This window comes from Haliaeetus leucocephalus, unplaced genomic scaffold (assembly GCF_000737465.1).
Source record: "Haliaeetus leucocephalus isolate CR32 unplaced genomic scaffold, Haliaeetus_leucocephalus-4.0 Scaffold240, whole genome shotgun sequence".
NCBI lineage: Eukaryota > Metazoa > Chordata > Aves > Accipitriformes > Accipitridae > Haliaeetus > Haliaeetus leucocephalus.
In genome coordinates, this window is record NW_010972676.1 from 12,711,910 (window position 1) to 12,738,592 (window position 26,683).

Sequence of the window (26,683 nt, forward strand, 5' to 3'; positions counted from 1 at the left end):
GCGGGTCCTTCATACCATGAATTATTTTTTTAATGTGTTTTTGTAAATATTAACTGAGGCAATTACCAATTCATGAGAAATGTTGATCATATAAAATACATAAAGCACAACTGCCCAAGCATGCTGGCAAAATAGTATTATATGTGTGTGCAAGAATGAACTGTTTAACAGCAAGCTGCTATTTCACTTGGTTTTTGAAAAGATGTTTACCTTTAAAAGCATCTGCTTGTTGCTCCACAGACTCTCTCACCATTTTCCAAAAGCAATCTGACACAGCAAGACTTAAGTTCTTTGTTGTTACCTGGTGTGCCTTCAGCATACATGTCCTGTAAAGAAAGACAGCTAGAGGAAATTATTCTATGCATACCCATGCTTTCTGGCCCACGTTTTCTCCTCACAAGAATAAAGCTCTGCTTTTATAGCAGAGAAGCAGAAAATAACATGTCAATGTGGACCTAACCCAAATTCCAATCTCTTCCTCCAAAATATTAAATGCAGATAATCAAAGCAAGAGGAAGAAAAAAAACCCCAACAAAACAAGCAAATAAAAAACCCCCACCACAAATAAATTTTTATTCTACAGGTTGCAGTGCAGGTACTGCAGTCCCAAAGACCATGCAGCTTGCTTTCCTGAGAAATACAAGCCTGTGAAATCAAAACTCTGCTCAATGAACTTCCAGCAGAACACATAAACATTGAACAACTTTGAATACAACATTGTTGTCACAGCAAGATGACTGATATTTAGAGGCGCTACAACTCATATTTGGGCTGGATTCACTCCTCCCAGGTGTATAAAGTGCCTAGACACACACTGGGAACTTAGTTCTTCTAGAGCCAATGAAGACACACAGACACCTCTGAAGAGAGGCTGAGAACTGCAGTGGAATCAATTGCTGCCTGAAAATTCCTGTCTCTCTCCACTGACTTACAGTAAGCATTAGTAAACCAGCTAACTTGGTCATCTCAACAAGATACTTAATTTAAGCAGATTAAATCTCAAAAAGTATTTCCACACTGCAATTGTTTTTTTAAGTTCAACAAGAAAAACTGATGCTAGCATTTACTAACACAGGCTCATTTTTGTAAAAGGAATAAATAGCAACATACTTTAACAGCTTTGAATTTTGAAAAAATTCCTCTTCATATTCTTTAATAGATTCAATACTTTCACTGCTGTTGCCTGGAGAAAGAAAAAGAGTGCTGCAACAGTTCCATTTAGACAGTTTTCTCTGCTATCAAGGAGAAAATAAGCAGAACCAGAACTCTCTTTACCTTTTCCAGTAACAACTGCAAAATAACCCAAAGCTTTCATTGGGAAGAGTTTGCCTTCAATTATTTGCTGGATCTATGAAAATAAAGGATTAAAAAAAAAAAATGTGGTTAACTTTGCACATAGGTATTCTTTCCTTCAGCAGTTTTAAAACCAGATCTAATTCTATCTATGCAGACTACTATAAGAAGCAGTTTGTCATGGGACTATGAATTCTACTGATATTTAAAAGAAAAAAAAATGATAAAGGCATAAAACAAATAAGACATAACATAGCAAAAGACAAATAAAGTGAAAAAGCCTATCCCAGAATATCCTAAAGCCTTCTCAGGAAATGGAACTTGCTCAGGTCACCTGCATGAAAGGAACTGGTATTATAGCAAGCTGTAGTCAAGGTTTTTTTTAGATCATTAAAAGCAAAGCTTGAGAGAGATGAAAACAACCACTCAACAGCCCCCCTCCCCGCCCCAAATCATCACATTGAATACAGAAATAAGCACTCAAAAACATCTAGAACAGGTAGGTGAGGTCCAATATTTCTGAGAGCATCTCAAGTATTTTTCCATGTGTGACTTTAGCCATCACAATGTGAGAAAAAAAAGTGTCAACTCACCCTGCTTGGGCTAGCCACGTTTTTCTCAGCAAGATCAACTTTAGTCAACACAAAAATTGTCCTTTTTCCTTGGGGATCCATTTGGCTGACTAAGTCTGTGACAATACTGCGTTCTGCATCCACCGATCCGTCTAAAATAAACAAAACCAAAGTTATATTTTAGGGACTATAATCTAACATGCAGTACTGAAGATATAGTAAGCACCAAATAAGTTTTATGTTACAACTTAAAATCAGTAAAATTACACTTATATTCAATTTTTGGGTACACACAGTGAAGATCTGCTTTATTCCCAGTATCATTAAAAAAAATTAGTTTCTTGTAGTTGTATAAGTTTTGAACAAGCACCAGCTTGCTCAAAATATTAAACTCTATTATTGTCTGTTGCCTCCAAAAACACTTTTGAAGAAATCTTGAATTTTATTGTCACCACCATTTTTAATGACAAAAAACCTCTTAGCAAAAAGTTGCTTTTTGCCACAAATAACAAAGGTGCTTTAAATTATAAATACACATTCCACAGCATGCTGTTTTGTACACTATATAAATTACCACAAATGGAAAAAAAAAAAAAATATAATCAGGAGAGTCCCCAGAATAACATAAGAATCACAATTAAAAAATAAAAAAATCCTGCCAGGTGGATAACCATCTAGATTCTTATTACCTTGAATACAAAGGATGATGGCATTAGGATTCTGCATGTAGGCCTTGCTGATGCTAAAGATAGTTTCCTTCGTATCTGGAGCCATACCTGATGTCACAGTCTTTAATATGTATATGGAGATATATATTTAAAGGAAAAAAGAAAATAGAAAGATGTAAAAAAGAAAAACAACAGCTAATGTTCTCACCAATACCGCTACCTCACTTACATCTCTTAAAGATTTTTTAAAATTTATTTATTGCATACTTACACTAATGACTCCAGGTAAATCAACCAATACCATTCTCTGCAAACCAGGACCTTTCACACTTAAGGAGATGGTCTGTGAAGTAAAATTGAAATTAAAGGTTTATACACACCTACTTTGTATGTAATGACATATACAAACACACATATATAAAATTATATAAATGCATATTTACACAAACATATGCTTTAAACCAGCAACAGCCTGTAATTTTAAGAGAGAAGTACAATTTTATATGCACGTACTTGTGATATAAAACTGACTTTAACAGTCCAAATACACTCTGTATAGTGCAAAATATTAAGTGTACACAAACTGTATTCACCAGTCTCCTATTTTAAAAATACTCACGGAAGACATACAAGTATTTGCCACTAAATATTTGATGTCTTACCTCAGTGCTAACTGTGCACCCTTCCTTCACACTATTTCTCATTCTGATTTCTATTTCATGTCTCAAAGCTGCAAGCTGTTTTGAGAAGAGCAAAATATAAAACTCCTTATAATAGTGATAGAAGAAAAATCACCAACATAAAAAAGTTTACTTAGGGATTAAGATCCCTCTTTATAAATACTATCTCATATGCATGTCGAATAACTAAGTCTGGTAACTGAGGCACTAAATGACAGATTACCTGCAGGCCCCTGCATAGTCCAAAAAATGTCTTGGCACAAGAGCTCCTCCTACATTTTATCCACTTCAGTGCCAGCCAAAAACACCCTAAAAGATAATTTAATAACTAATATAATGCCTTGCCCCACTAAACATATTTCACTCTAATTAAACAGGGGCTAACAGCTCAAAGACACAAATTTTTTCAGAGAATGAATAAAAGTCACATTAACTGCCAGTCTTTACACTTACATCCTCTTCCTTGGTCAGATCAAACTCCCGAGAGCTGTCTTTGAATAAAGCCACATGGTGGGGACCTTCACTAAGGGTTACCTAAACGGTAAAAGTCTTATATGAGAAAGTATGGTAAAAACACAGAGAAACATGAGAAGTACACAGCATATGTACACTTCCCACTGCAGACATACAAGTATATGTAATGCTCATTTAACACAGGACTACTTATGGTAGGAATTACTACTACTCTGATAGTATATATGGATCATATGTAGGCCTGCAGAAGTTTTGTCATTGACTGCAACAACTCACTTGCTTAGACGCCATTTTATAAACAAATGGTCACTTATACTTCAATTAACGGCATAATCAGAGGGACAAGAATATGGCAAATGCTGATTCAGAGATTATGATGTTTCTTACCTTAACAGGGGAACGTGTCATCATCTCCCCAGACCCTCGAGGGAATATGCGGGCTTGGGCAATCATTTCTAACACACTGGTTTTTCCAGCACTTTGATCTCCAACCACGACCACCTATAGTGAAAGTTTAAACAGCCACTGGCTTTCAGCAGGACAGTTCGGAAGCTTAGACAAAAGCTGACTAAAAAGACGTTAATCTGTATCAACACTGGCTGTATTATGTTTGACAATAAATGCATTGGTTTAAATATGGAATCTTTGAAGGAACACTAACTTTTAGTCATGCAGAAAAATTGACTTGTGCTTAAGACAGCACAGTCCACAAAGCACCCTGAGGGCCTAACCTGCCAGGCCACCTAGTGAGGAGAGGAAGGCCTTGCTGTTCTCGTGGCAGGCAGGTCTCTCCTTGCACAAAATCCTTTCAGCAGGCGAAACGCTGATGACTACTCCTCTGGTAGATGCTGCTTCTGCCTGGAGAAGGCTGAGTTCTGACGCAGGTCCTGCCATTTCCCCATTCGACTGGCTTCCCACAGAAGCCACCAGCACTACAGGCGGTTGGTTGTGCAAGCAGGAAGCACCCCTGGCTCTCCCCTGCACCAGCAGTCAGGCTAGCCAAATTCTCGCGCTCCCCCCTCCAACCGCAGCACTGCTGAGGGGAGTTAGCCAGGGCACCGTACCTTCTCAGATCCACTGGTACGCACTGGGAAACAACAGCTGTTTCACAATGCTGAGAAGGCTGGGGTGCCCAGACTGAAACCATTTCAAATGGAAGGCTGAGCACAGCAGGAATATCGGTATCTAGATAGGGTTTTATCTACAAGCTAAGGCAGACTTAACATAGTTACATTGGTTATTCTCAAAATTCTCTTCTTGCACTTAAAATGGAGAACACGTCTTAAGCAAAAACCCTGGAGTTACGAGAAAATAGCCTAGCACTAGCTCAGGATTATCGTGGAGTACAATTAAATGTTCTATTCAATTATAAGACTGGTGTTTCAGCAAAAAACCCTTGAATTTTTCATCTACTTACACGAGGTAGGTGATCTTGAGTGTTATAACTGGCATCATAATCAGACAATATGTCGAGTACTTCAGAATACATATCAATCAAGGATTTCTAAAAAAAAAAATAGAGAGAAAACACAGCCAATTAACAGAACAAAGATTGATTTCAGACTACTTCATCTGTATATTCTGTAAACTCATCTGTAAAAATGTGTTTATTCTCTCCTGATGGTTTGAAACCTAAATGGTCTATATTGCAGCACACATCTCTGTTTTATGAAGAACAATAGCAAGTAAAGTCATCCCTTGCCTTCTGTGGATGAAAATACTACAGCTGCAGACGCATCTCGCTGAAAAAGCAAAATGAGAGCTCTTACATACAGCGTAAGAGAGCAACAGTGCTCAGACTTCACAGTTTCCAAGTTAAGAAGCTGAATTGAGTTTCTTCCATTAAACATTTAGACTTAAATTTTCAGCTTGATGAACAATAAGCATTAACAAGGGCACAGAGCTATCAACCTCATTCTGTACAAATAAGAACTCCTTATCTTCCAGTTCCCAGAGAAAGAGGAAGATCCACATTGGTCAGCAAGTGACACAGAGACCGGCAGAAAACATCTATTTTTAGAATGCTGAGGATGTTGGCAGACAAAAGCAAAAGCTTAATTAGTTCAAACTCCCTGAATTTATACAGGGCCATTAAAAGATGTTTCCTGACCCTGTAACTATATTCCTACCAAACTCAGTAAGACCCATTACAAAGCACAAAGGTATCAGATTGTGTGTGTAAGAAGAGTTGGAAGCATATTTATTAGCAAATACAGTGAAGCTACATCAAAAAACCCAATCCACATTTCCCACTTAGGTTAAGTTATTTAGTTAGACCTGCTAACCCCTTTGTGCTCCTCAGCTGAAACCATTTCCAAAAGTTATATAGTTCAAAAAAAAAGGATGTGTAAAAGCCTAACATGTCAAAAAATTAGCACAGATATAACAAATGTTAGAAGTTCGTATATGAATTAACAAATACAGTTTAGAATAGCATCATGGAAAATATGGCATAATTACATTTCTATGCTGATTTGTAACACGTAAGTACCTTTAACTTCCTCTGATGAATTCCCTTGTCATCTCTTTGCAGTACCAATTTTCTTAATTCTTTGTTCTCCTTCTCTAATCGCTCAAGCATTCTTTGGTATTTGAGCTACAGAAGAGTGGTACAAATATACTCTTGTAATTATGGAAATAGTACACTCACGTGAGCGAAATTTTACATATGAAAAATATATTACCCTTCAGGCAAGTCTTTCAAAAACATAGAAACCTTTGTGGTTGCTACAGTTTATTGAAAATACAAGGCCATCAAGAGAAGACTGTTAGATTCTGCCCATGCGCCCCCCCCCCCAGCAACACAACACCTTTGCTTCAAATGTTTTAATAAGACCACAATGTTCAAACTTGGGTATACATAAATCAATCTTTAAGCATCTTATGCAAGCATCATTTTCAAAGGAGCTACACGTATGCAGTCAGACAGAAATTAGCATCAGTGGGAACTGGTTGTTCAATCAGAAAGATCACAGGGCTTAAATGTGAATTTGCAAGCCTAGTTTAGACCCTTTCTTCAGTATACAACTTCAGTTCAAGAAACAACTGTACCAGCTCAGTCCTGTTTAGAAGATTATGGTAGTCCTCTGAAGATGAGACATGAATGAAATTTTGATACCTACTCTGAAAATTGTTTTCTATGATGTGGAAATGTATTTGGCCTGAGTGTACTTTTAAGATCATATTTCAAGCTGTTATTAAAAAAAGGCAAGTAATAAATGCTTTCAAAACGAGCAAATATAGAAAGAGGTTACAAACCCTCGTATCAAAACAAGAAGCCTATAGATACAACAAAGGATTAACTGTACATTAACTTAAGAAAAATAAGCAAGCAAACCAAAGTAATTACTAATATGACTAATATGCATCATCCCTGAAAAAAGTCTAGCTTAAAAATAACTAGTTCTGCCTTGCTAATTAAGGAGATTAAAATTTTGTCAGAATGAGTTTTGGTGAAGTTCAACTCAATTAATGTGACAGGAAGGAGTCCCACCTTATACCACACTTGCATTGAAAAGCCCCATTAAGGTGCAACACAGGAAACCCTTACAAGTTTGCTGTAAGGCAACACACCTATGAGGAAAAAGTGTTGCTGTCTAAACCAGAACTGTAAATTATATAACTGAGGAATCATGGTTCCTGCTCTGTAAGGACTGCCTAAGGGATGAAATACTTCTTTGTAAACCAGATCTGCAGCTGCACACTGTATTGCCCAATATTATGAAACCTACCCCCTAGAAGGGCTGGAAATGTTCCTTGGTTGAGCTGATGCAGGGAATTCTTAAATCATCTACTGAATGCAAGACCAAATTTCAGAGAACATTAAAACAATTTTATTTTTGTGACTTTGTTCTTAAATAATGTACGCTCATATGTATTTGCATCCTTGACAGAAGATACTAGATTTAGTACTATTTTAACCTTGTCAGGTTGTAGGTGTAAGTCTTATGTAAGGGGAACAAAGTAACATGTATGTATTCACTATATACAGAAATTCATATTAAAAAATGGGCTTTCCAAATGTCTGTTATTGAACTCCTAGGTGCTCTGAAGTGAGACTATGCACTTTTTAAAAGGCCAGTTTGAAAAGCAGTGATCCTAAAGCTGATCCCTGCAGATCTTTTCCTTTCCTGCCAGCTAATGAAGCAGGCTTCTCTTTAACAGAAGTAACAAAAGGAAATACTGAGAACAGGATTTCACTTGCAAAAGCACATCTTCTGTCAGACTATATCAAATTACAACTGAACTAGATGGAAGACATTCAGAAATTGAAAGTGGCTTGGGTTTTGTGAAGCAAGATTTTTTTAGAAACATATATTAAAAAGTCCTACCAATAGCTGTCATTATTGTTCAAATTTTCACTTTCTGATTTTTTTTTAAAGGACATCACTCTGAATGGCACCACCCTCTTCAGCTTCTTAAAGGGATTAAATGTTCTCTTAAATCTCAAAGGGAGGGCAGAGAAAAAGCTTTTAATGTGCCCATAGCAATTTTCATATCAAATAGTCCAATCATAGAAACAGCTTTAATTGAAAGAACTGCTTACTGCTTCACAAAACAGATTTTGATTAAGACTGCACGGCTTACATACAACTCTAGCATCATACCTGCAATCATTTTTCTTAATGGGAGAAAACAAAAAAGATACTTTGGTTCTCCTGAATGCCACTGTACTATAACCTGAATATCTCATCCCACATATCCCATAAGATGTCTATTTTTCCTCTTCAACCTCTGATGTTTGGTCAGCAAATGCACTTAAAAGCTTCTTTACTAGAAATATTTCCTAGATTAAGGATTAAAATGTAACTCCTTAATAAGTAAACTCATTTCCTTTCTGCAACAAATGTGCCATTTAAACATGGAAGATATCACAGATGTATTTAGTAGCACTGAAATTATAAAAGAGAACTGTAGAATGTCAGGATTAAAGTTAGTATGCATAACAAGTTAAAACTGGAATTGTTTTTATGTAACCATTGTATTTATGTAACACTCTTGGGCTAACTTTACATTTCAGGACTATATAGCATTGAAGGCAAGGAAGGTATTTTGGGAAAGTATGATTACACATTTGCCCTATTCTTACACTTCCCTCTTACATTCCATCAGTCGCTATCAGAGAAAGAAAAGATCAGACTGACCTTTGGTCTGTGCCAACAGAGTCAACTCTGTGTTGATAAACTCAAAGATTGGAAAAAACACTGCATTTTTACCAAACATCTTATATCTCAGGTATGCTTTTGTCTAGTAAATCTGAGTCTGCTGCATGTAAGTCTCTACCCAAGACATCAGTAACTCAGAAGTTACCTGAGTGCGTAAAAGTTCTTCTTGAAGTTGATCAACCTTCTCTTTGTCAGAAACCTACAAAGAAAAATAATCATGGCTACTAACATATTGTTTAGTTTATACACTGCAAGTAACCAAATCACAAACAGAAAGTTTCATTCCACATAAGAAAACTGACTTTACATGCATTTTAAAGCAAGTAAAATTCTTCAATTAGCATTTGAGATTTAATGCTGATGGAAAGTTCCATCTGCAACAGGAGGTTCACATAAAAAAAAAAAAAAAAAAAAAGAGTCTGATTTCCAGTACATGCAAATGCAAAAATTAACCCTTCAAGACTTAATATTAGGAAAGTGGGCTTAGGGAAAAGCAAACTCTGTATGTTGCTCAGAGTTTTCTGGCCACTGCCCTAAATGTAATTTTAGTGGTCAAACTCTCAGGATCTCCTACGTTCATTTCCTGAATCAGCACAATCTTCATGGGATACAATCACTAAAACACCTGCTTGCTACAGAAATTACTTTCAGGTGAGTATTCACTATTTCTGAATCTTCAAGGAGATTCTTATTTTATATTTGTTTTTCTGAATTATAATCCTAAACATGCATGCACAACTTCATAAATTGTAGTTTGTCAGTCTTGAAGGGCTATTTTAAAATTATTTTAAATTACATTAAAAACTGGAAAAATTAGGATATTATAATACAAAACATTTTGAAATTCAAGGCATAAATGTAATAAGATCAGGCAATTAGAGCCATTCTTAGTCAAATATTCTTAAAATACGTTCATCAAGATGTAATAAACAGTTGTTCAAAACAATCCCTTTTTAATAACACAAAGACAAAAGCGTAAATGGTGCAATACAAATTCAAATTATGTAAATATTTACAAACAACATAAAACTAATGGCTGACTGGTGAAATACTAAATTTAGAAAAAATTATAATCAAAACAATCACTGAAAGAATGATATAAGTAAAAGCTTCAATATTTAAATAAAGCTCATGTGACATTTACAACTCAAGTTAGCTTCAGATCAGAAAAAGCATATTATCTAACATGCAGAGGACAGCTGTCATTTAGACACAAATCAATTTAGTTACTATAATTTCACACCAGTTGTTACAGATTAAACAAGAAAAAAATCCACAGTTGTTCATAGTGTTTGTATTATTTAGCTATTAAACCTGTAATATACAGAATTGTGCCTGCACTTTCTAGGCAGCAATCCAAGGTAACACTTCCATCTATATCCAATTATTTTCTTATTCATAAACAGCAAAGAGGAAGTGCTGTAAATTGACTTCCTTTTCATTTCTGTTAATTAGTTCAGTGACAGCAAAACTGCATCAGAAACAGGGTTAGTTTAGCACACAGACAACTTGATGCATGCAGCCACAAGGTGATATATGTAAATAAACATTTACATATACACACACTTTAACCACCTCAGAGACATAAGGGGAAAATAAAAATAGAAGGGCAAAGAGAATGGTGTGGAGAGTCAGAAGCAGCAAGAAAATAAAGGAAAGAAAAGGAAAACAAAGTGTTTCCATGTGCTGCAGATTTTCAAAGCAATTAACATTTTCCCACTCTCTGCTCTTAAGCAAGCTGTTCCTGAGAGTACTTCTGGGGTCTTGATGCATCTCTGAAGCACATACTTACAGACAGATTACCTCTAACCACAAGAGCACTGTCTTTTACATACAGTATACTTATGTTAAACACAGTAAGCAAAAATATTGCACACAGCTACATGTTGCAAGATCTGAAGCAAAGAATTATCTAGCACTAGATGATTAATTCTAAACAAGGACAATTAGGTAAGTTATGACAAAAATAACAAACAGCTCTAGAATGATGTATATGCTTCGGCATTTGGTTCAGGTGTGCTTTGAATGTTAGTACATACAGTATTTTGAACATATAATTCATAATATTGCTAAAAATTTTTAAGTTGCCAATAAAAGCTAAAACTATCATAACAATCTGAAGTACTAACAGTCACATATGACTAATCTATGATCTATAATTTCTACTCACACCCCCCCCCCCACCTATTAAAATATCTCTATACAGGCACATCAATATTTGTTTAATCCAGTTCAGCATGGTTTGTACATCAAGATTCCTCCTCCTTTCCCCATTGCAGCCACAAAGTTATAAGAAAAGAGAACTGTAGAGCCATTTTTAATCCAGGGTTCCTGCACGCAAAGATGCAGATACCTGTTTACTAAGATTACCAGAAGCTCCTTATAGAGTTACTCATTTTGCACAGCGGTTGCTTTCCAATAACCTTTGTCACGCATTGTGTAAAATAAGTATGTGCCTCTGAAAATTCAGTACCTCTGAAACCACAGTTACTGATTTTGTATATTCTCTAACCAGACTATAAATAATTCTAACTGATCATCTACAGAAGAACTACAATGATTTCCAGTAATACGAATGAAAATATTAAGGCCCAAACAAAATGCATGCAAGAAGCAGCCATGCACAGTGCAGCTAGACAAGTCTAATCAATTTTACTGCTAAATATTTATCAAAAGGCTGACAAAAAAAAAATCAACAGGAAACAATTACATTTTTGTTTTTGATACCCTCTCCTGATTGTGAGATTGTTCTTTCTATTATCCAATTTACAACTGAAGTAGATTTAATATTGAGAAATTAAAATGGAACATAGGCAAGTAAATTGGGCAACAGAACTTCCAAGAATAGAAATGAAATGTTCATGTTCTCTAGTAGACAGGCAAGCAAGCCAACTCAGTTAAAACATAAACAAGGTTAGTTTATACCCTTATTTCAATGACTGTAACAATTTTTTCTTCCAAAGGAGAATTTGGATCAATGGTTGGAACGTTTAAGTTATATCCTCATATCAAAATATTAAAGAAAATAGTTTACCATCTCTTTCATTTCAAGCAAAAAGATTAGCAAGACAAACAAGACACATTCCTTGTCATCAGGCATATATGCCAAACATCACACTTGGATGCTAAATTAAAACTTTTTATATGCAAGGAGTGTTAAGACTTTCAACACTCAGAAAACACAGAGTACCTGCCTTGAAGGACAGGATAACATTTACAAAGATAGCCATTGCAGCTATTTCACAGCTTGGGAATTGTAGAATTAGTTGCAAGAAAGTACTAACAAGGTAGAATTTCAATCAGAAACAGATGTAATATCAAGCTCTTTTTTTTTACTGATTGCATTTATTAGGTTGACAAATTTTTATATATCAAATATTGTATTGCCTTTCCAGTAATTTTTAGGTCTTCATACATTTTCTTATAAACTTCAAGCTACTATTCCATACTCCAGCTCTTTCAATAAACTGTATACAATCTGACAGAGGCTGAAGGAGTTACCTTTATTAAAAATAGAGTAACTGAACAAATAGAGAATATTTGGACCACTGAAGGCATCTTTACTCTTTTCTGCTAAAATACATATCTGGAAGGGAATGAATGTGAGGACATTCGTAGGACACCTATTGAGATAAAATAATCTCAAATAATTGCATTTCTATTATATTTTGTTATACAATGCCTAGATTCATAACTGAGGACAGAATACATCAGTGTTGTTTTAAATCCAGACAGAATATTAACTAAATAAATTTGAAAAATGAAACATGAGGAAAGATTGCCTTCACCATTTTTTTTTTAATTAAAGGAAGATTAACAGTTTAGAATGGCCACGGGTTGTAACTCTAAACCATAAAAAATAATATGGCAATAAAGTAAAATATTTCAGTTTAAAATGCTACTATAGTTTCAGAGAACAGTGATTTCGTCTGTTGATGGACTAAAAAGCATGACAATTGCAGCTATGCAATTATGTCTAAAAGTTTAATTCACATTTAATGTCTTCCTCTGTCTGTGACAGTCATCTTCAGAGGTACAGAAGATTAAGTTCTGTATCCAGTGCTCAATTCCAAAGCTGTTGAAAAATATGAGTAATCAGAAAGGCTTTTTTGGGGACACAGAAGCAGCCAACAAAGCAATGTGGTTAAGAATTACAGGTTGTAACAGATTAAACAACTAAAATATCCCAATTTAGGAAGGACTTCCAATTCATCTCAGCCATATAATAATGAATAAAATGATCAGAGCTTAAATTAAGTAAGTAAAGTGATGTGCATATGTTCAACAACCACAGCATGTAAGTATAAACTGTGCTTTAAGAGGGAAAACAAAGGAATACCTTGGATGAATATACAGTAGAGGCTGTATTAACAGCAGTATTTAATTGTCTGTGCAAAATTGTTTCTAAGGAGCTGCTGTCATTTTCAGATTGGTAACAGTACAAAGCATGAAAAAATGTTTCCAGATACACATTGCCTGTAAATAGCTATACTCCTATAAGACAGAGCTACCAAAAGCAAGCAACAGTAAACAGACTTGATATTTATTCACATACTTTCCTTAAATGCCTTTTTAATGTATGAACTTTAAATAACAGTTTTTATAGAGGCAGAGAACATACAATTTCAAAGTGACACAATGTACCTGTTCTGCTTTTAACACCATGCTTTAAATGCAACTTGGTTAAACTGAAACAAGACTATACATCTGTAGTGAAGTTGGCTGTAATAATTATTTGGGCTCATGATTTAATTCGTTAGATTTTTCCAACTCAAATGCAGAGGCTGAAGTATTTGATTAGTGTGAGTACAGTACATACTGTCCCTTAAGCCATCACCTTTCGCTTCTGCTGGGAAGAGCCCATGTTATATTGGCCAGCGGCTCTGCGTGTTTCCTCTTCGTGCTGCTGGATTTGTTGTTGTAACAGAATGAGTTCACCAAGCAGGCCCTGCCATGAGTTTGTAATAAAAAGGAGAGGAAAAATTTGGGGTGTAAGGAGAACAAAGTTAAACCAAAGGGCATGACAAAGACAGATGAAAAACAGGTATGAATGGGTCAGTTCAAACAAAAGTGAAATTTCATTAGCAAGATCTCTTGCTAACTAGCTGGGAGTGGATATAGCCAGCAAAACCATGTATTTTGCAAATCCAGGTAGAACAAAACAATAAACATTAACCTACATTTTATAATTATATTCAACTTTAACTAAGCATCTAAATCTTAAAAAAAAATTCAACTATCCTGGCTTTAAAATATTCTCAAAGGTTTCAGGATTTCATTTCAATTATTCATACCAGAAGTTCTTAAGTATCAGCAGTTTTTCACAACTTAACCATGCACGTATTTAAAGAGAGTGTTTTGGATATTCTATATAAAATTGTGCATGACAGCTGTTTTGGATATTCTATACAAAGTTGTGCACAACAGCTAATAGGCTCAACTTTGGTAGTTGTATGAAAGTTCTCATTTTGTTCTTATTCCCAGCAACTCAGACGGTTTATAGAAAGATTACTTTGCCTGCTACTTAACTTTCTCAAGCTAGGAGAAGCAAAATAGTTTCTAGAGCATAAAGAAAGAAAAAGCCCCCTCCACTTCCGCAACACACCACAGTTTGAATTCATGCTGTCATAATCCTTCCTAATCACTTCAAAACCCCTGCAACTCGATGCTTATTCCTTTACTTATTCAGCATTTCCACGAAGCTTAGTTTTCTTCTCTTCTCCCTCCACACCAAATATTACTGTAATGGCAAGCTGTCTTTCAAGATTGGTTTAGAGTTACTATGCCAGTATCTACTGGAACTTCATGTACAATTTCAGAGAGTGTAGACAAAAGTATTAATGAACTATTTATATAAAACTCTTTAAAAAAATACTACTACATCTTCTTCTAAGAAAACATTCAGTGAAATGAAAGGTTTCAAAAATGCACTTCAGGAAAACAAACCCTGAAATAGAACTTCGGTGTAAGAATTTAAGACATCTACCATCAAGTTATACATTTGTTGCATGAAAAACACACACAGGCATGTACACATAAGGATAAACAACACAGGAGAGAAAGGATAAAAGAGGAGAGACAATCAAATGACCAAATACAAACATTTGTTAAATAGTGATTTGTATAACATTTCAAGAACAGAAGAATATTCACACTTGTATTTTACTGAATCACTTCAAGATTTAATAAATCTCTATATTGCCAGACTAGCAAACACATTAGAGCTACACCAAGAATTCAGGCAAAACAAAAGATGTCATTTCTATACAGCAGCAAGGAGAGATAGCCCCACAACTACACTTAGTATTAGAGGAACAGTAATAGTATCTTGCCATTTCACAAACAAGGAAACTCTCAATATGACCTGACACACTCCTTTTAAACATTATGCTATCAGTCAAGAAAATAAAAGAAAAAACACTGAACAAAACCTGCCATGAAGGCCTTTCAGCATTTAAACAGGAACTGTAACAAATGTTTGAAGTCACCAAAAGTATTTAATGTGCAGCTACTTTCTAAGACATCTGGTCCATGTGACTTGCTCCACAGTAAAGTATGAAAAACCCTTTTCAACTACAGTTACCCCACTTAATAAAATATTCAAGTAAAAAATACAGTGATTTAAAAGGCTTCTCAGTAACACTTTCTTCTTTGTATATATCAGGCAATAGTCTTATTTTCTATTTCTTACTTTATAGGTTTGAATTAAAAAAAAACCAAGAACAACCAAAACACAAAAAACCCCAAACAAACCTTAAATATCACAGAACTATACACACAACACCCAGGCTGGTATGAACCAGGACACAAACAAAAATATTTACATCTCTTTGTCATTGGACACTATCACTGTTCCTCCCCACCCCCCATCAATCATTCCAGTGCAAAACTGTTTTTTGTTTTTTTTAAAAGAATTTTATCCAGAAAAAATCAATGTTGATCAATTAATGGGATTTAAAAACCCAAGTTGTTTACAGTCATTATATTATTTTTATTATCAAAGAAACAATGTAAGGGGGAATAACACTAGCTGACACACACAGCAGCACAAACCTTGCAAAGTCATCATGACAGTTTGGGTGCACAATAAATAAAAAAAGGCAAAACAAGTACTGACGTTGTTACTGCCTATGCTTTAACCCCCCCCTCCCCCCTTATTTTACATTAAAAGTTAATATGCTGTACTTCAGTTGAGTATGACTATGCCTTTAACTTAAACGTTCCTCATGACTAAAGTATTTGTGTCCCATTTTCACAAGCAACCAAAGCCCTGTCTTTTTGCATGTCTTGACTCTTCCACTATTTCCCATTGACTTCAGTGTGACTGTTCATGAGAAAAGCTGAGCCACAATAAGTCCTTGCAGGAAAAATAATTAAATGCTGATGGATGTAAAGGGGTGAGAATGATGAGGAAGGTAAAGATATCAATTTCTAAGAATTTGAATAAATGTCACAATTTTATCCAGAGTACTTATAACATGAAACTGGGAATTAAGTTGGGAATATAACAATGCTATGAATACAAAAGAGAAAATTGTGGAAACTTTATTGCATAACTTGCAAGACAGAACAAAACAAATAAGAACATTAAAAAAAAAATCTAAGTCAAGAGATATTCCTTACTAAAGTCTCTTTTTCACTCTCTAGCAGTAGCTGTAGTGAAGAGCTGTAGAATTACTGTGCTGCTTCTTACATTGACTGAAAGTGACCCTGTGCTGGCCAAGCAAGGCAGTCTACGTGCTGCCAAATCCTCAACAGTGCACCAGGTTCTTCAAGGCATGAGATTTAATCAAAGCACCAAAGGCAGAGAAAGGACTGTGTGGTTGGTATTAAATTATTTATTTATCTGGCTTCTAAGCCCTAAATCAATACCTGAGTCACATTTTTCACACCCACTTCATCACAGCTATAACACCTATATATATTTTTTTTTTTAAATTGGGCTAAGCTTTGGAATTTGTTTGCTTTAACAGGAAGCTGAAGCTCTTTAGGAAATTTTTTTGGAGACGGTCAATAGTGCAAGTTAGTTTTCTAAGGTAACACTGCTATTTCAAGTGCAAGCCTGAACTAGTCCCACACATACAATACACTGAAATATTTTACTACACTATAGCTTTTATAACTATCTTCTCTTTCTCCAAGAACAAAATTTCTTATTTAATCCAAGTAGAAACACATTTAAACTCCATTATTTAAATAACTTATCTGAACACTCCAGTAATTTTAATTTAATTCTCTTTTTAAAAAATTGTACCTTTTGTATTAAATGAGAGATTATGAGATAAACACATTATCTGACAAGAAGCAGTACAGCCTGATTCAGTGTTTGGGACAACATTTACTCTCTCAAAGTTATCTTGTGAACTAACTGGTTTCTTATTCATTCTACATGAGGTTTTAAAGACTCATCTGAGGACAATGCCCAATAACAGTTCCAAAGAACATTCCTCCAAATGAGGAATTCCTAGATTCCTTTACCAGTTACTCATCTTTTCACAATGAAACAAAGAAAACCAGCTCATGAGACACATTTAATACCATGCTACAGCACTTTATGCATTCATACATTCACAGTTCTTACACTAGTATTGGTTGGCAGTGGAAAGCACTGAATGAAAAAGGCCATCTAACCCATTGTCTTGAAAATAATAATTTTGCTTGCCAATAAACTAAGTGATTATGCTTTGTAGGTATTCATATGTGCCTTGTTTGAAATATTACGACCAAAATTGATCATATTAATTAGCAAACCAACAGTTTCTAAGCGTAACATATCGGATATAATTGGAATAACAACAATTAGTACACCAGACTAAATTTTCTAAATCATACTGATTTAATATGGGCTGATGTTCTCCATGCCACAGCCAAAGGTCTGTTGGCAACATTAAAATGCAGTTGTTACTGCATTTGAAAAAAAACCAGAATAATAAGTATACGTGATATTATTAGTGTTCAGTAAAAATCTCAGTTAATTTAGTTATCAAAGACAATAAACTAAGATGGCCACTTCTTCACAGATCGATAGTAAAGTATTTTAAAAAAGTTTTAAACAGTGAAACCAGTGCTAAGCAGTCACTGTAAATAAAATAAAAAATATATACAGAGAGAGAGTTTACTGACAAAGGAGGAACAAAAAGCGAACTTAATTTTCATGTAGAAATCCATCACTGTTCTAAAGGGAAAAAAAGTTATAAAAAGTGAGCTTTGTACAGGTTTCACTACATACTGCCATGCAGAATTAATGTCGAATAAATGTATACATGCCTGCATATACAGAAATGGCTTTTATGTAAAAGCCCCAGTTATACTTCAGACACTTTCAGTTGCAAAAATAAATATATAATAATTTAGAAATTCCCCAATATATATTGTTTTCCTTCAAATTTTTAAAGAATTTTAAAAAAATATACACAGGAAAAATGAAAGCCTTTAAAGAATGAGCAACATTATAATTTAGGAATTTAATAGAAATTAGGTCTACTATTCATGAAAGCAAAAAAAATAAACTTCACCTTCTTTACTTCAAGGAAAAAATGCTAAAACTTTTAGTTATCAAAATACAGTAACATTTGTTCCAGAAGATAGTAACAAAAATGTGATGTATGCTTTGTCTAAATAAAGTAAAAAGACAGACTGCTTTAAGAAATAGAAATTCTTTATTAAGGCAGAAATCCTTAAGTAAGTATCACAACTGTGAAAATGTCAACAGAAATGAGGTTGCAAGCAGAAATGCTTGAAAATAACTATAAAAGCCTAAACCAACTTCAGTAACAAGCTATAACCTCAAGTGCCACTGAGAACATGCCCTGAAAAATTGCAAGTGCACACAAAATACCTAACAATAATTACACTCTTATTACAAACCAATTTTAAGAATGCAATTGCTAAAGATTTTTATGACTGCCTTGTATTTTCCCTACACCAAAATGTTTATTATTGTACTGTTTATATATTAAAAACAACAATGCATACTCAAGTAATTTTCAGTGATAAAATCTGTTCAAGCTGCTTCAAATTAACATCTGCAGCTAGCTGCTGAAGCAGTTTTAAAAAAAATTACCTGTTGTCAAGACACTTAAGTTTTGCAAGATAGTAATTACCTTCTTGTACTGTTTGTCATTGTCATATCCCTGGTCAGTAGCTCTGAATGCTGTTTCTCCTGGAGAACCTAGGACATAATTACAGAAACTCATTATAACATGCAAAAGGCACTTAAAAATTCTAAAACTACACCTACTAAAGTTTCAACTCCTATGAATTATTAATTCAATAATCTTTGAAGTTACTATTTAAAAAAATTCACCTCAAGAAACTGAAAAGTAATTCAGTTTAAAACTCATCTGAAAATTTTATATCTAGTTTGTGACTCCGATTAGTTACATCACAAAGTAGTAGGCAGCTTCAGTTAGACTATTAAAGTTCTGAAAACACTGTAAAATTAATTATTTCTGATAAACATGAAAGGATAATACAAATTCCATTGGTAATACTGTAATGAGAAAAAAAAATTCTTTCATACTGTAGTGACATAGATTTTCAAAACAAGCTTCTAGAAATTGCCTGAAATAAAAAGCATCTGCTAGGGACTGTGGCAGAGAAATAACAACTATTCATCTATTAATTCTCTCAGGGGAGGATCCAAGTATTTTTTAAAATAGTTGGAAAGTATTTTTAATTCAATATTAAATTGCTGCAAATAGTTGTGTTTACATTGATATTCACTCCTCTTAGTATAGTAGTGTTTTAACAGTTTGCTTTAAAGAGGCAGGTTAAGGGCAGTAAAAAGGGCTTTTACACACCTAACAACAGAAGTAGATCAGAAGCTCCTATGACTTCACTAACCAAATTGTAACCTGTGAAAAATCAGCAGAAGAGGGGAAATAAAAATTATAAATACAAAACAAAATGCAAAACAAAGATGAGGGATCTTTGTCTCATTTGGAGGACCACACAATCATAAATGGCAACTATGCCCATGTGAGTATGATACTAAATAATAGGCAACATCTCACAATACCAGTCAATAACACCACAATTTTAAACAGCCTGAATTTTAAACAGCTAAAATACATAGGAGATTGTAATCTACTTGTCACTCTGTTGAACTTGATCCCTACTTAGGTGCTTGCTGAGTCTGTAAGATTAATAAACTAGTTCTGCCATTGACACTATTTCAAGAAAATGAAAATACACTTATGCACGCTGATATGGGAATATTTTCAAACACACTTAGAGCAATGACTGTAACGCCTCACAGATATAATCTCTCATGAATACAAATTTATGTGGTTTGATAATTATTAAGGTATATAATAGGAATAATCTTGCACTTTATTACTACAATGACTAGGTGAAGTTTCAAGCTGTGCTTATTAGCAAGTCAGATATGATGATCAAATCCATCATTTTTAGTTTTAAAAAGCCCACCGATCAGAAATGTCTTATTTAAGTCTCCTAAAACCTGAAAACCATTAAGCCTACTACTACCTGGATGCACTGAATGGACAAACCATCGCCTTGTCTTTCATGAAGGATTTAGAACTCCTACCTACTCCTTTAAAATGCAGTCCCTACCTAAGCTATATCTTCAAGCAAGTTCTTCTGGAGCTACATCCAGATGGAAAATATCATTCAACCCAAAAGCATATCTTTCACATGCTTGCAACATTAAGAACCATCATTCTTAATAATCCAACTCTTTTCTCATGTAACAGCTGTGGTACTGTTACTGTCCAGTTCCACTCTCACCTTCTCCAAACTCCAGCTCAACACGTCCGGCCTCTGTGACTCACTGAAGCAATCTAGCTTTCAATCTGTTTGTTCGGAGTTGTCCAAGAATTCTAGTTTTATATTCAATTTCACATTTTGGTTCTCTGTACTTGCTACTGGAATTCTTGCTTTTAAAAACACATTACACTTACCTGTGTCCATAACACTTCCAGATGACACACTCAATGAAAAGGCATGCATTTTCAGGATCCGCTTTCTTTTAGTGTCTAAGGACATACCTGTAACATCATCTTGTAATAGCTTATCTTTTCAAAATTAAAACTAAGATGAAAAATTATTCTCACCAGGAGAAAAAAGTCCTTTCAGAGAAGTGAAGCTTTCTCCAATCTTGTCAAAGTCAGGCAGAAGTTTGGCAAGCTCATCTGCATCAGGAATGGCTTTGATAAGTTTTTCTAGGAAAACAGTACAACAGATAATGAGTAGGGGTTTTTTCCTATTATTTTTGTGAACAAAAATGGGTTAGGCTGTAAAACCTAGCAATTGTTTCAGGACGTGGCTTTTTTTTTTTTTTTTAATAAAGAATTAAAAAGTTTCTTTCTACATGCACCTCCCCCCATTAGTGTTGGGAAAGATTATCAGATCTGAAAAACCAATTGCTTTTTTAGACTTTGAACTTCCTGATAAGCTGGTTGCCTCAGGTACTTTAAAATTGTCTAAAACTTACTGCTGCATTTCAGCACATTTCATACATTATCCTCTCACATACTTTGTAGAGGATGTTTTAAAATTACACGAAACTGTAACTATGCTCACCTTTTGTACATTTTAAGAAAAGCTTATTTTTCAATTTCATAAGTAATTCAATTCTGTAATCCTTTAAAAAACCCTAACTTATTAGCTTTAAAGTACTATAAAAATGTACTGTCCACAAACAATAAAAACAAGAAAACATATGCCTCAGTTACTCAATCTCTCCATTTATCTATGCAATGCTCACAGATGTAGTAAAATCATCATACTTTTTTTTTTTAAAAAAGAACACCACCTTACTACCCTACACATATAAGAAGTAACTCAGTGATTTTTTTTTAGATTTCTATCTTTCATCTAAAAATATGCAGAAAACTACAGTAACTAGAAGGTTCAGGAAAACAGAGTATGTACTTCTCATTTTCTTTTCTTCTGTATCTTCAAGATAATTTTGTAGATAGGTAGCTTCACTATTCTACATTTTCAGCTGGTCTTTTACTCATACATATCTTTTACTTATCTATTTATATTTTTTACTTGTAAGTGTCATTCATATAGAAAGAATTGTGCAAAATCCTACCAAAACACACGTAAATCCCCTTGAACATGCTCTAACTCTCCTTTCAGTGATGGGATTATATGGCCGTATGAAAAGACCAGGAACATTCTCAAATGAAAGGATGAATTACAGAATATCAATGCTAACCAATGCTTAATTTCTTCCTACAAACACATTGATACAAATACCTTGGTAAGACACACACCAAACTCTAACAAAGCAAGTGCACTCCGATTACAGCTATAAAGATACTACTGGAGAGAGGCACTGAGGACCTACACCCTTATGTTTAAGTTTTACATATGCTAGTCTTTAGATAGAGTAACATTTTAGTTTTTGTGATACCAAAGTCAATATGTTCATCAAGCTCCCAAATGAAGTCAGGAACAATCCACTTATATTCATCGAGATCTGGCATCATGTCCTTCCACTGATCGTATGTCTAATACAAAAAGGAAAAAAAATGTAGTAGAAATAGAAAAAGAAATGTATGTAGAGACACATATGAGCAATCTGTTGAAAAGTAATACCTACATACAAAACATAATAACCCACCATCTTTCAGATATGAATACTACTACTCAATCTTTTAAAATCTATACTAGTTCTCTAAACAACATTTTCCATATTCACTCATCTTTATTGTCATTAGTTAACCAAACAATGAAACATTGTATTTTTGTGGCTATACCAAGAACTACTGTTCTGAAGTATATAATAATAGCAAAGACAAAATGCATAAAATAGCTTCCACAGATAAATACCTTCTTAGCTGTATAACCACCACCTACAGCAGATCCTAATATAAGATAGCGAAGTTTGAGAAGCCTTGATGCTAGCCTAGCTAGCCAAAAGTTCCTGTGGAACTGGTATCCATATTTTACATTTAAAAGTTTTGTTTTGCGTAGGGGAAGACGATTAAGAGAAGAGAACAGCTGAATTGATATCCTTAACGGAGGTCTTTGAAATTTTGAACTTGGATAGTAGGGATGATGTATACTTCGGGAAATAAGATGCAAGTTTTGAAGTGGTGATTTTCTTTTTATTCCATAGCTGCTATTTGCTAGACTCCTGCAGATGACACTAAAAGAAAAAAAAAAAAAAACCTCTTAAGTAACAGATTTCCTCAACACACCATTAACTCAATAACCTCTTCAGAAGCAATTCACATTACATTTTAGCTGGTTACAGATAAATTAGAGCATCATTCTGAATATACAATTTCCAGCTATCATTGGTATGCTACCAGGAAAATAAAAACCTGTAAACATCGTTAATGGATATAGCATTTCTAGTGATTACAGAAATAAAATCTTAAATACCATTTATGAAGCCTGTTATGAATTAAATTTAACTTCTGCACTGGATTAAGGCAAGTAACATGTCTGTGGTAAAACAGTTTGGGCAAACAGGAGCTAAGAGTCCAAAGATGACTATGATCAACATGCAATATAAAAGAAAACTTGACAGTTTGGCCTATCTTGTTATTCAGAATGAACTTTTAGAGAACATTAAATTTGTAGAGGATTTTCAAGCTTCAAAAAAACAATACACAGACAAAATTCCTTTGCAAAATACATTTGTCCTCTTTTGGCAGATTCTTCTTTGGAGTTGAAGCATGTACTTAATGACATCTTTCACTTCCTTTCACTCCAGTACTCTGCAGTTCAGTCTTAGGTCATGCATAGACAAGTTTACTTCTGGAGATGGCTGCACCATGTTTGTTGAAGACTTTAATAAAGTAATTCAGATTTATGCAACAGGGAAAATTTCAGTCTGAAAGATGAAAGAGCTCAGCCATGAAAAGCACGTGTTAAAACACAGGAACCTTATCAATGCTGCCTACGTTAAAACAAACGCATAGTGTGGAATAAAGCTCCTTGTATATTTTCAATTACATTATCTGCATGCTTCAACATTTTGAGGTAGCTTTGCTAGTTTAGGGAAAAGACAACTGCTCTGGAAAAAGCAATTTCTTCTGTAACTTTTTAGCCTCACTATATCAGAATGGTTAATATTAAATCATTACCTGATGCAAAATATGAGTGAAGTTACAGTTCTTGAAATTAATCCTTGTTTTTTCAGGGTTTTCAATATTATCAAGGGCATTTACTACTTACAAAGGGGACAAACACGAAAGAAGAAAGTGCTTCACACCAGAAGGCAAATTATTCATCCTGTAACCTTAAATCATTTAAAATTAACAGGTCTTAAAGAGAGTGAATCATATGAAATAGAAAATATTACAGCATTTTCTAATAACATGCTCTATAATCTATACAGTTCTTTGCTTTGAGATTTTCCATGTACTAGGGGTGACATTGTCTACAACAGGCATATTCTTAATGACCAAACAAGTGGAAGACTTTTTTATAAAGACACTTTGGACTTTTAGAAATTGAGCTTTTGGAAGATAAGTTAAGAATCAGAATTATGCGAGTTGAAACATTTTCCTCTCTTAAAAGACTAATTCTCCTGATGATCTATGCTTAGAAATTTCCTTTATTGTAACGGAAAGCTCAAAAAAAGGAAACTCCACTGACTTTTATAAAAGTCCTCATTCATAAAAGTCACTATGATTTTGAAGGGTATCATCTTGCTGCTATACTAAACTATCTAGAAGGCTGTGCCTTTGCAATAACAAACTTAGTATCTAGAAAGAGTATAATAAGCAGAAGCAGAATAATCCTGAAAGTAGTAACAAGTTTTTCCTCTTTGACATTGAATTACAAGAGGCTCAGAAATTAACCACAGATAGTATCAATACAAAAGTGGCTACATAACAATAAAAAACGAAAGCGCCTCCACACTATAAATGTTTTATCTCCTGCTTTTGAAGGCAGTTTTTTAAAACAGGGTGTGATAAGCCTGTACAAAGCAAGCTGATGACTGGGCCATTATTTCTTATTTTGCAGTCACTACCATTACACAGATATTTAATATTTTCAGGAGAGACAAAGTGGTAGTATATACTATGGCAGCCACTTCTCATTATTAGTCTTCACCTAGGTTAAAGGCATTTTGTAGTATTATCTGTGATTGTTCTTTTAAAATACACTGTGTTTTACAGCTTTCGTGCTGTATGTTTAAACTGAAGGAAAAATCGAGTTCCACCACAAATTGTTGTGGCAAAAACTTGATCAACAATCGCCTTCCGAGTGCTATCAAGTATTTCAAACTCTACCTGCTTTAATTTTACATATAAAATCTTTAATTCATTAAAAAAACCACTACTCCATCATTGTTGAGAGGAGGGCCATGAAGATGATCAGAGGGCTGGAGCACCTCTGCTATGAAGACAGGCTGAGAGAGTTGGTGTTGCTCAGCCTGGAGAAGAGAAGGCTCCGGGGACAGCTAATAGCAGCCTCCAGTACCTAAAAGGGGCCTACAAGAAAGCTGGAGAGGAACTTCTTACAAGGGCATGTAGCGGTAGGACAAGGAGTCATGGCTTTAAAATGAAAGAGGGTAGATTTAGATTAGATGTAAGGAATAAGTTCTTCAGTGTGAGGGTGGTGAGGCACTGGAAGAGGTTGCCCAGAGAGGCTGTGGATGCCCCATCCCTGGAAGTGTTCAAGGCCAGGTTGGATGGGGCTTTGAGCAACCTGGTCTGGTGGAAGATGTCCTTGCCCATGGCAGGGGGTTGGAACCAGGTGATCTTTATGATCCCTTCCAACCCAAACCATTCTATGATTCTATCAAAACTTCCATTTTCTCCTTTTTTCTCTCCTTCCACTGCTAAAAACTCCTGATGAATACTGACAAAAAGAATCAATCACCTCAAGATCTTCACTAAAAAATGCAGTTAGACTGAAAAGGGAGCCAAAATAATGCCATTAAATGAAACATTTCAGGAGTTCCAAATTTAAAGCCTCTGGAAAGCTGTTTTTAACAACAATAACAAAAATTAGCCTTCTAGACATGAGTAGCCCCGCCATTAGAATTTGCCTGATTACAGGCCTGCAACCTGACTACTCTTGCATTGCACTGAGATTATAGATACCTTGTAAAACAAGAAAGAGTGGCCCATTACTGTTGATAGTCAAGCACTCCACCTGGAAGTCATACCTAACATTTTACACATATTGCTCCAGTTTAAGAGTTCAAAAAACCGCCACCTCAGCTGGAACAAGTTTTCTGTAAAGACACGTTATATACACTTTTAATAGCTATGACTGCAAAGCAGTCTTTCAAATGTAACCCAACAAAAAGCACTGTGGCGTTTTCTTTTTCATTCAGCACTAGACCACACTTATTTTGCTACTACTGCTCCCAAATCTGCCAAGTAACACTGTGACGTTACTGGCCATTCATTTTAACCGCTCCCATCTGGAACTGCGTAGAACGGTGAAAAACAAGAGAAACGTAGGGTAGCTGCTGGGGAGAGCTAACATCTGGACACCAAGGTGGCCCGAACTCCCTCGGAGTCCCCAGGAGACGCAGCTCCCTTCCACATCGCACCCCCACGTCCCAGGGGAGCTGAAGGAGGGGGAGTTTCCGCACCTGGGAGCAGCAGCCCCACCCCAGCAGGCCTCAGGCTCACCCCTGCGCCGTTCGCACCCCCGCTCCCCCACCCTGCACCCCGACCCGCCGTGCTGCTCCGGCCTCTCCCCCCGGGCAGCCCCGTTCCCACGGATGCCCAGGGCCTACTCAGCCGGGACGAGCGTTACCACCGACACCGCGCCCAGGGCAGAGGCCCCCAGGTCGGAAGAGGCGGGAGGGGGTCGCGGCTCTGGCGGCCGCTCGCTCCGCACAGCCGCCGCGTCCCAGCGGCCAGGCCCGCCGGCGGCCC

At 35.3% G+C, this 26,683-nt stretch overlaps 1 protein-coding gene across 1 annotated transcript in view; it reads right to left on the bottom strand.

Moving 5' to 3' along the window:
- OPA1 (optic atrophy 1 (autosomal dominant)) overlaps nucleotides 1-25,317 on the bottom strand; it is a 58,361-nt gene extending 33,044 nt beyond the window's left edge. Inside the window, exons 1-19 of the mRNA XM_010568444.1 lie at nucleotides 25,310-25,317; nucleotides 22,659-22,977; nucleotides 22,240-22,336; nucleotides 20,930-21,037; nucleotides 19,655-19,708; nucleotides 18,956-19,023; nucleotides 13,690-13,800; nucleotides 8,998-9,051; nucleotides 6,179-6,283; nucleotides 5,105-5,191; nucleotides 4,075-4,188; nucleotides 3,667-3,747; nucleotides 3,196-3,270; nucleotides 2,805-2,876; nucleotides 2,555-2,654; nucleotides 1,887-2,017; nucleotides 1,276-1,348; nucleotides 1,111-1,183; nucleotides 211-326 (exon numbers count right to left, since the gene is read on the bottom strand). Coding sequence (XP_010566746.1) covers nucleotides 211-326; nucleotides 1,111-1,183; nucleotides 1,276-1,348; nucleotides 1,887-2,017; nucleotides 2,555-2,654; nucleotides 2,805-2,876; nucleotides 3,196-3,270; nucleotides 3,667-3,747; nucleotides 4,075-4,188; nucleotides 5,105-5,191; nucleotides 6,179-6,283; nucleotides 8,998-9,051; nucleotides 13,690-13,800; nucleotides 18,956-19,023; nucleotides 19,655-19,708; nucleotides 20,930-21,037; nucleotides 22,240-22,336; nucleotides 22,659-22,977; nucleotides 25,310-25,317 — 1,846 coding nt within the window. The remainder of the gene's footprint in view (nucleotides 1-210; nucleotides 327-1,110; nucleotides 1,184-1,275; nucleotides 1,349-1,886; nucleotides 2,018-2,554; nucleotides 2,655-2,804; nucleotides 2,877-3,195; nucleotides 3,271-3,666; nucleotides 3,748-4,074; nucleotides 4,189-5,104; nucleotides 5,192-6,178; nucleotides 6,284-8,997; nucleotides 9,052-13,689; nucleotides 13,801-18,955; nucleotides 19,024-19,654; nucleotides 19,709-20,929; nucleotides 21,038-22,239; nucleotides 22,337-22,658; nucleotides 22,978-25,309) is intronic.
- Nucleotides 25,318-26,683: the final 1,366 nt, after the last annotated feature.